Here is a 10,869-nt window from a genome sequence, read left to right as displayed (position 1 = left end):
GGGGGGGCATCATAAATTCAACTGTCAATAGTTTGAAGGTTGTGTTTCATTGGGGGGGGCATCATAAATGCTACATGTAGTTCTAAGTAAGTGATCAGAATTTCTGGACCGTTATGATAATATCAAACAGCTACCTTGTAAGTTTCGTTACCTTGGTGATCAGATTTGTCAACAAAAGATAATATTTGTTGAATATGTTTATATTCTTAAATTTTAACTTTCTGTATGACAGGGTTAAACGTGCACACGTTATGACATTTTGCAGAGTCAAAATCAGAATTTAATAGATCAAACAACATTATTATCAATAAATTTGGTATCAAATTTTTATATTCTCGGAGTTTTAACTTCTCCTGTTTCCTTCATTTGTTGAGATATTAATAAATTTGTCAAACCCACCAGAGAAGAGACCCTGTTATCGTTCTACTTCTTTCAAGACAATTATACAATCAGTTGTACATCATTGCAGATAGATATATTTATAACCAACAGGAAGACAACAGTAAATTAACAAACAACGATTTTTAAACAACAGAGTGGTTTTATTTTGAAAAAAGATACTTTGTGTTTTGACAGATTATTCAAGTTTGACCTACAGCTAAGTGTACAGAGTTTATATACAAGATTGTAAAATACAAAGACAAAATATTTTAATGTTAAAAAAATGTTTATCACCTAGTGACAAGATTACAACTAAAGACGTGGTCAACTTTGTGACAAGATTATAACTAAAGACATGGTCAAGTTTGTCCCAAGATTATAACTAAAGACATGGTCAAGTTTGTGACAAGATTATAAAGACAAGGTCTAAGTGAATAAACTCAGCCAAATGTGTCACTAGGGTCATTGTCATGGTTTACTGAAAGGTTGTCAGGTTTGAGGATTTTTATTGTTTCTAAACAATATTTTTTTTTCGTTTTATGTTGGTGTAAGAAACAATTTCATCTCACGGCATTTTGTGACATTATTCAAATTGATGACGTGTGTTGAAGTAGATATCTGAAGCTCACCTTCACACATGTGACCTTTATGTTCTTTGTATTTTATCTCCAAGGAATGTGACATTTGTCCTATATATTTCACATTCACATTAGATACTATATATACCTTTGTTTTGCTTTTTTTGGCGGTGGTTGTTTCAGGTGGTGTTACAGGATTGTCTTGTTCTAGTTATTCTGTTAAGTTGATGAGGTGGTCTGTTACAGGATTGTCTTGTTCTAGTTATTCTGTTAAGTTGATAAGGTGGTCTGTTACAGGATTGTCTTGTTCTAGTTATTCTGGTAAGTTGTTAAGGTGGTCTGTTACAGGATTGTCTTCTAGTTATTCTGTTAAGTTGATAAGGTGGTCTGTTACAGGATTGTCTTGTTCTAGTTTTCCTCTTAAACAGTGTAAAGAAAGATTTTATGTTGAAAGACACTTAGATTTGTTCTTAGTTTAATTTCAAGTTTTTGATTTTACTTACAACATCTGGAGGTGTTTTAAATAGAAAAGGAATTAATATCAAGTAAATGATTTAATCTGTTGACGAAGAATTTAGTAACATTTTGACCAGGTGAGTCTATGCCGAACACTAGCTCTTAAAGGAATGATCTGTTTGTGAGTTTTATGAAGGGCGTAAAAATGGGAGGATTTGATAGTATGTGAGGATAAGAAGAATTTTTATGTTTGTAGTTACAATAAGACAAATTTTAACCGTTGAAATGACTTTGTTGGTAGAATCACCTTTCAGTAAGGTGTAGACCCGTGCTTTATGGTATGTTTTATATACAATTACTGTCTTTGTCATCTATATATATATCATATTGTTAGATGTTTATTCTTTAAAGATGTTGACTTTATTGCTGGTAAGGTCGTGTTTTAGTATTATGTCCTGATATGCTGTAAATCTATAGTATATTAATTATGATTTTTTTCCTGCTTCATTAAGATTCCAATTTAAAGAGTTAATGTTAGATTCTGTAGTAGCAGTTAAAGTTTGATAACAAAGTTTAAACACAAGTTTGATTTATCAGTTAATGGTTCTCTCAAGTTATTTTAAACTGAAGAGGTAAGAGTAAGAGGTTGGATATTTTCATATCTTCTTTCTGGTTTTCTATCAACTTTTTGAGTTTCTTGTTTTCGTTGGTCCTTTTCTTTCCTGCAATATTGGTTGATGTACAGCAGCTGACGTGGTAGAGTATGTTTCAATCTTCGGAGTCTAACTTGTTAGCAAGCTCCAGATATGTTTAGTAAAGTTGGACGTGTAACTTGAAAATGTTTCTGTGAATGTTCTTTACGATGGCTCTTAAAACTGCAAGTTTGGTCTTCGTATCACAGTTTCAACCCATCGAGATAGAAATTAATTGTTTTTGTATTTGTGTAAGAGGTTCTAGAGGTTATAAAAATTAAAACTAAGATGAAAATAAGTGTTTTTATTCTTAAAATGAAAATCACTTTTCACCCAGATTGATTCACTATAGGCCTACTATGTTCACAGACAAACTTTTAGTGAAAATACTGTATTTAAATTTTTTGGTTTATGTGTACAACAGACCTGTAATATTTAGTAAAAGCTTGTCAAATTTTTAAAGATAGTTAGTGCATTCAGAGTTATAGTACGTACAATTTTACGATTACCAGCTATTTCCAAAAATGCACAAAAGTGGCCATTTTCATATTTAGGGTTACCCACTTGTCTTGGTAGTAGTTGTAAAACAAAAACCCAAATGGTAACCCCTGTCTTCTCCCCAGTAGTAAAGATTGTTAAGGACACACTATAAATGCTTTTATTGTTTATAAGTTCATAATTTCTTTAATGTACATTCAAGCACTAGAGTTACGACACGACACTTTATTGATAATGATCATATCATTAATTTTTTCTCTGTATTTTCACAGTGAATGCTAAACTCCATTGAGTGTCAACATTTGGTAGAAAAGAAATCTTTCTTATTCTCATCTTTTACTCTGTTTTGTTAATTCGTAAGCAAACATTTATATATAAGCATCATCTAGAACATTCTATGACTAATTATAGTATTTTGGCACTTGTGTATAAAGTTAAAATCATAAATAACATTCAATAAATATCTGGTGTTTAGGGGTAATGTTAATAATTTTAACAAAACATTCGGATGAAGTCGTAATCAAATATTTTAAGTAATTAATTTTATCATGTAGTATTTTAAAAAGTAATGCTTGTTGGTTCTGATAGGCCCTGAGGAAAGCAGAAGTGTTTGAGAAAAATGTTAAAGAACTTCAAGAAATTATCAGTAATCGGAAACGATCTGAAAGTGACAAGGAAATGGTGAAGAAGATCGTAGAGCTAACTGAGGTATTTCTATTAAACTATCATTTGGTTATTCATAAGTTCTTGATTTTTTTTTATTAATTTGAAATAATAATAAAGATCGGGTTTTAGTTTCTGGTTAAATTTTATAATTAGAAATCAATTGAGATTTCAAATTTCAGAAACTTTCTTTTGTAAAGATGTTTATTTATTGTGATCAGAAAAAAATGTAACTATTTGATTATTCTCACAATGTGTGTATATAAAAAAAAACAACTTATGTTAAAAATAAGCCCGTGGTGGGCAGAGCATAAATCGCCCATTGTGCTAAACAGTAAACAAATTTAATGTCAATATTTTGATTACTGTATAGCAGGAATAGTCAAAAACAAACCGATTGATTTAATTGGCCAAATGATATATTTTTTCAACATGTGAACTGAGTGGAATGTGAAATTACCTGTATATTAAAATTATTTTTTTTAACACAGGAAATTTCTCAGTCAAGCATCGCTTACTGGAAGAAAGAAGAACTGAGAACTAACTTGAAGAACATGAAGAAACAACTTGATGACATGGACCGAGCTAACAAGGCTGCTGTTGTGCAGGAGGTAATGTTTATCTTAATGTATTTTAAATCTAACGAGTGTCAGTATTTAATTAAATATTCTGAATGATTTTCTGTACGACACTTAAACAGAAAGCAGAATGTAATGATAGCCAGAATTTTAAACCTTCGTGTTTAAGTAGAAGACTCGTCAACAGGCCTCAGTATTACACTTGATTTGATTGTTATTTTTACAGACATTCTCTACAACTACATAGTAACGTCATTTGGCTATTGTAATTCCTATAAATTATCCAGGGCAACATTACAGACATTCTCTACAACTACATAGTAACGTCATTTGGCTATTGTAATTCCTATAAATTATCCAGGGCAACATTACAGACATTCAGTTCAAATGATTTGAAATTGTATGATTACATGTTCTAGACTGTCATATCTTAACTTTGTATTTTTCTTTATGTTGTTAAAAGTTAATATATACCTTCTTATTGATGATAATATTTTCTTTATAGGTAATTGAACAAGCCAAACAGTTGTTGGAAGGTAATTCCCATGAGAAGTTTATTGTACATGCATTTGAAGCTGGTTCTAATGCAAAGGTCAGACTTTTTTTTTCTTTTTTTTATTATAGAATCCTAAAATTTAGTAGTTGTTGTTTAGTTTACTTTAAAACCAGTACGGAAGGAACAATTAATGTGAAAATATTTTTGGTTGTTTGTACTAAATACAAAGACAGTTTCCTGTTAGTTACTTGTATTTTAATGACACATAAATCATCTTATCACAAAGCCAAAGTTTATAAGTATTTTTCATCGTAAGAAAACAAACAGTTTTATACTTAAGGAAATACTGTTTTGTTTTCTATTCAGGCACTAGATGGAGCTCTCAAGCAGGTTAAGTCCCTGTGTCCACGAACTGCTGCTATGTTCTTCAGTACTGATAATGGAAAAGTGTTATGTCTAAGTTCTGTTCCCAAGGTTAGTTGTTTTATCTTTTTAACTATAAAGCTAGAATTTAACTTTAAACCAGTGACAAAACTTGTTACTTAACTCTTCCAGCTCGGGTTCATGGGACCAACTTCGTAACCATTTTGTGCTTCTTATAGTTTTCATGCTATAACTTTTAAATTAGTAAGCGTATGTTAATGAAATTTGACAGATTGTCAGTAAACATTACAATGTTTTCATCTGAAAAATATCAATTTTTTTTTATTAAGTCTTAAGGTTTGTAAAGTAATGTTTTTCTCTTGTCTTTTTTTTTTTTCTTTTCATATGTTGCCTATATATCATGCAAAGTAATTTTCATTTTAAGATTAAAATATTTTTATGCAACAGAAAATTTTCAAATTTCACATGCTAAATCTTTATAATGTCCAGATAGTTATCAAACGTTTCTTAAGAAAAAAAACGATATTTTAACTGTTATTTTAAGTAACGAATCTCTGTATGGATTTGGTCAATTTAACCGAACTCATAACCACATTAAAAAATTAGGAAATAAATATAAATTAGGCCTTTTTTCCTTCTGGAATGACTTTAAATTATAACATGAAAACATAAATGCGTAGACTAAATGTCTTAAATCTCATAACATTATACATTTATATATATTTATTATTTTTTATTATATTGACCTTTCAGTCATGCCTGGCTAACAATACAGAAGTTACAATGACTTGGCCCATGTGCACTCATGTTACGGTATCCAATAATATAAAACTGACCTTTACAAAGTGACCTCTCTTGGCTGTGTTTTGGTAGACTAGTATTTTGTAAAATACAGTCACATTTCAATTATTATACATTATATATGTATATAGATTATTGCTATGTAGAAGCCCCCAAGTGGCACAGCGGTATGTATGCGGACTTGCAACTCTAGAATCTGGGTTTCGATACCCGTGGTGGGGAGAGCACAGATAGCCCATTGTGTAGCTTTGTGCTTAATTACAAACAAATCGTGCTATTTAGGAATAAATTATAAAACTTATTTTTCTTAAAACATAGAACAGTAAATAAGAAAGTAAAGCAAACAATTATCTCTAATAGTTACGACCTTTGTACTCAGTTGCTGCATTACGTAGGTTGCTAAGCCTTTAAAAAATGTTCACATGGAGGATATGAAACAAAATGTTTTTTTTAGGTTTTATATATACAGTTGAATAACTAAAAAATCATAAATTACTACATCTATACCATAGAATTCAACTATAATTTATCAAGCCTAGTAACTAAGCTGTATTTCAATCTAAATAAATATGAAATTTTGAACAGACTAAAGATGCTACCTACTTCCTTGATATCTTGGTTCAAAAGAAAGAGATGGCATCCAAACACATTAAAATGGCTTACAAAGCCACTAGGGGACATTCTGAAATTTCGATTGGTTATTCGTGTCATATATAGAAGTAAGTTTATATAAGGGATCATTTCCAAAAATGAAAAGAGGTGGGCAGGTGCCATTGTGTTTGATTTATTACGTAAGCAATATCTTAGCAAATAGAAAAGATAAGATCTTATTTTATATTCTAGTTTGTCAGTATCAGTAATTTGAGTTCCTAATTCATACGAAACTATACTTAGTATTTTGACATCATAAACAACTAATTTGAACCAGTGCTGCATTCAACATACCACGTGACACATAAAAATCGATGTTTATCTCTGTTTTTTTAATATTTACTTTTAAGTTAAAAATTGAGTAATGTATAGTTCTAAAATTTGAATTATGATCTACAGTTTGATACCAAACTTATTGACATAAATTCATGAAATAGTAGTTCAATAAAAGTTTGAATGCGAATCAACAAACTTGAAGACATGGTCTTTCACCCATGACCTGTCTGGAAAGGTTTATGATAGAAATTGTCATGCAAGGTATACCTCAATATTTTAACACACACACAAAATTACAATGGATTCCAAAGTTCTATTCGAAGTTTTTTTTTTTGACTATGTGCAACTGATTTAGGGTTAAATTATAAGTAAAAAAGACAACTGATTTAAGGTTAAATTATAAGTAAAAAAGACAACTGATTTAAGGTTAAATTATAAGTAAAAAAGACAACTGATTTAAGGTTAAATTATAAGTAAAAAAGACAACTGATTTAAGGTTAAATTATAAGTAAAAAAGACAACTGATTTAAGGTTAAATTATAAGTAAAAAAGACAACTGATTTAGGGTTAAATTATAAGTAAAAAAACAACTGATTTAGGGTTAAATTATAAGTAAAAAAAGATAACTCATTTAGGGTTAAATTATAAGTAAAAAAAGGTAACTCATTTAGGGTTAAATTATAAGTAAAAAAGACAAATGATTTAGGGTTAAATTATTAGTTAAAAAGACTACCAAGAGCAGTGACAAAAAATTCGAATTTTTAATTATACTTGTAAATGTTCTTTTGCTAGATGTCATTAACCATTATGGTACACTTAGCATTCTTATCATTAGCACTTAGCATTCTTTGGTCAAAATATTCTTGTATAAACAATTACTATACTCCAAGTTCGCCAAAATATTTGTGCAAAAATGGATATTTAGAATCTGTTTCTTGTTTTTTTTTATTTGGACAATATGGGAAAAATAAATAACATATGGGGGAAAAAATTACAAGAAACATTCATTACATTATGTCACGCAAGATAAAAATTAGAAGTTTTTAACTATATGATAATCTTATGACTTTAAAAGAAAAATTACAAGTATTTCTAATATCACGAGTCATTTAGTTTCACAAACTTGTTTCTTGTATTATAAAACGTATCCGTAACACTACTTTTTTATTCAGAATTTCCAGCTTGTGAATTAATATGTACGTTAGCCCTTACAAGGACCTAAAATAAATGAGAATATCACGGATAATGTTAAATTGTTTATTAATTCTTTGTAAGGACCAACGATAAATAGCACGTATTAATTCACAAGTTGAAATCAATGTGCTTACTTCTGCAGAAACACTGTTGCATTGGTCAATTATTCTCCACAGGAAGCAGTGTCTAAAGGATTAAAAGCCAATGAATGGGTGCGAGAAATATCGAGGGTGATTGATGGGAAAGGAGGGGGAAAAGAAGAGGCAGCTCAGGCCACAGGAACCAGAGTTTCGTCTCTAAACGAGGCCATGACACTTGCTAAGGAGTTCGCAGAACTGAAGCTGACTCAGTGATAGTGTGGAGAAAATAACACTGGACCAAGACAGCTCGGTTACAAGAAACTTTCCTAAGTTGTAGAAATATCTCTTCAAAGCAACCAGTAATTTAAGTTTGTATCTTCAGGAAAGTGAAATTAAGTTATGAAATAAACGTTTTATATCAAATCCATGCTCTCGTTATTTATTTTATAATTATCTGAAAACACTGAATTTTATAGTATTTTTTCATGAATGTGGAACTTAAAGTAAGCTCTTTGTCTTCTGAACTATTTAATCTAAGGTAATGGAAACATTTCGCAGACAGAGGGAGTACTAGTTTTATCAATCGATGTGAGCCTAATGCCAGTGACGTGGCCAGGTTTTCCCGCTTGGAAATATTAGGGGGACCAATAAATTAACAGGCTGAAATTGATCTAAATTTGTAATAAAATGTTCGTTAAAACAATTCAAATGTAATAGTGTTTATAGAAGTTTTATTTATTTTATTAAAAGATAGAAAACGAGTTTATTACATATAAAAGCTGAAAAATACTACGTGATCAATAGGCCTAGATTTTTTCAGCCTCACCCGAATACGCCTCTGCCTGATGCTAAAACAGGTTCTGGGGACGTTGTTTGTAAACGAACAATTCTCAATTGTTTAAACTATTACCACGAGGAACAAACAATTAAAGTATCGTGTTATTTTGTTCAAACCAACTGCCAGTAAAATATCCATTTTCTACTTTGTAAGAAATGGCTGAATGGATATTCAGATTAAACAAATTTTCACATAAATTCTTGGATTTCAGTGGTGACGTAATCAATCATACCTTTGAATGAATAAAAAAAAGTTCATTTTTCTTTTGTACGTTAAAAACTTGTATATAGCTTATTAAATTAGAAGTATGTAGTTAAACTTACCAATTGACAGGATACTGAGGTGCTGGAGAAAGACGTATTTCAAGAGCGCACTCACGCGGAGCTTGACTCAACTACTACCTGTACTTATTGTGAAGTTATTATTTCCATTAAACTAGTATTTGCTCTGTTTATTCCACAATAAACTATGAAAATGGAACTTGTACTTAGATAATCCTCAAACTACAAGACAAATTTGCCTATACAGAAATCCATACATAATTAATTGTCTTGAACAATAATCTACCTAGAAATAAAAATATTGTACACGTTTATTACCATGACATATAGAGAACAATTTCAACACAGGTTTTCAAGAAGAGGAATATTCTCTTCGATTACAATCTTTCTGATTGACCTATGAAATAAAGATAATTTTACAGGCCATGGAATTTTGAAAATGTATATGCCCAATTTAACAGAACTTGTGAAATTAATTTATTTTAAAGTGATTGGTAAAAAAAACCATCAAAATATTTTAATCCAGAAAATGTTAACTTATGACCAAAGAAACTTTATTCTTTGATAGAGGATCTAATTATCGACCACGTTCTTGTAACAGTGTACTTATTTGATTAATAAACAGATAAATTTTAGTTTAGAAATCTATATTTAACTTACTAAACTTGAAGTGAATAATCCTTGGGTCCCAATAACTGATCTAAGTCATGTTTGACTTCTAGAAGTGCAGGTTGGAGCCTCTCTTGAGCATTGAATAGGTATGGCAATTAAATGTAAAGATAGTTTTTTAACAGCAAAAAAAAAACAAAAAAAACAACAACAGTAATTTAGAAAACAAATGCTCAATGATTTTTCTTTAGTTATTTAACTAAAACATCATCATATGGATCGAGCTTCTTCCAAAAGAACGTCAGTAAACAATGACAGGCAACAGTGTCTTACCCGTTTTGTAGAAATTATATTTTTGTTGTACTTCTAGAGGCATCATGCAACGAGCCTCTGTCTCTTACTCTCTGAAATATTGAAGGACCAAAAAGAGAATTTTTCGTCCATTCTACCCCCCCCCAAAAAAAAGAAAGAAAAAAAAAGTTTAGGGTATCGTGCCCATCTTGTGTTTGAAATCATATTCTCGTATACTGAATAAATCTAACAGAAGATTAAAAGTACTTAATATAAAAAGAGATTCCTCTGAAAGTTGATCTGGTGCTCTCCTGTATTTGATAAATCAAAGTGTTTTTTGACCAAGATCTGATGACATGGGAAAACACTTAGAAATTAAGCCATGTTATACATCCAACTTATGTTGTTAATTATTATTTTAAATTGTGATAATAGATGGCGACACCATTTCCTTTTTTAACTTCAATGAACAAATGTTTTATTAAATCCATATAAAGTTTTCTAATTTTAAAATGGAAGTTTCGAGGTAAACTATGAATTTTGCTAAGGCATGCTAATATTTCGCATGTATCATATATAAAAATACAACATTCAGTATACACAAATTGTGTCAACGTAAATAAAAACAGTAGCCAATTTCACCCATCAAAATTTATTAATAATAACCATCATTACTATCACCAGTAACCTTTTAGAAAAGATTCACCGATTAAATGCAAAACAACTTATTATAAAGGAAACTGCAATACGTTGTATTTAACACAATCTATAAATTCCATCTGATAATCCGACAGCGACATTTTGTTGAATTTGGAACTCTTATCTTCGATCACAGAACTCGTCAACCCACGCCCATGTTTTACATCAAAATTTTAGACAGTATTACTACTATTTTTAAAAGTGAAATTTAACAAGTAACCTAATAAAACTGATAAGAACTACAGCTCGTTAACTTACTCTTCTGCACACCGAAATAGTTGTACAAGCGATTAATGATATAAATAACATGTCGACCATTATCATGTCTAGTTTGTTTGTTTTTGAATTTCGATCAAAGCTACACGAGAGCTCTCTGCACTAGCCGTCCCTAATTTAGCAGTGTGAGACTAGAGGGAAGGCAGC

General features: G+C 30.3%; 1 protein-coding gene across 1 annotated transcript; it reads left to right on the top strand.

Moving 5' to 3' along the window:
- The first annotated feature begins 3,162 nt into the window (after positions 1 to 3,162).
- Positions 3,163 to 8,153, top strand: LOC111088753 (alanine--tRNA ligase, cytoplasmic-like). Its single transcript, XM_022399658.1, has 5 exons — positions 3,163 to 3,313; positions 3,760 to 3,879; positions 4,352 to 4,438; positions 4,709 to 4,816; positions 7,825 to 8,153. Exons 1-5 carry the CDS (start codon positions 3,284 to 3,286, stop codon positions 7,999 to 8,001), a joined length of 522 nt encoding a protein of 173 aa, XP_022255366.1. The 5' UTR covers positions 3,163 to 3,283; the 3' UTR covers positions 8,002 to 8,153.
- Positions 8,154 to 10,869: the final 2,716 nt, after the last annotated feature.

The sequence above is a fragment of the Limulus polyphemus genome, unplaced genomic scaffold, assembly GCF_000517525.1.
Source record: "Limulus polyphemus unplaced genomic scaffold, Limulus_polyphemus-2.1.2 Scaffold4359, whole genome shotgun sequence".
In the NCBI taxonomy this organism is placed as follows: domain Eukaryota; kingdom Metazoa; phylum Arthropoda; class Merostomata; order Xiphosura; family Limulidae; genus Limulus; species Limulus polyphemus.
The sequence above is the reverse complement of the archived record's forward strand: the minus strand, read 5'-3'. Positions and strand labels throughout refer to the sequence as shown.

What these genes read in the sequence shown, in the direction of transcription:
- LOC111088753 (XM_022399658.1), top strand. Translation starts at nt 3,284, where the DNA reads ATGGTGAAGAAGATCGTAGAGCTAACTGAG. An exon ending in AGGCTGCTGTTGTGCAGGAG is followed by an intron (nt 3,880 to 4,351) that starts GTAATGTTTATC and finishes TTTTCTTTATAG; the next exon opens with GTAATTGAACAAGCCAAACA. An exon ending in GTCTAAGTTCTGTTCCCAAG is followed by an intron (nt 4,817 to 7,824) that starts GTTAGTTGTTTT and finishes TATTCTCCACAG; the next exon opens with GAAGCAGTGTCTAAAGGATT.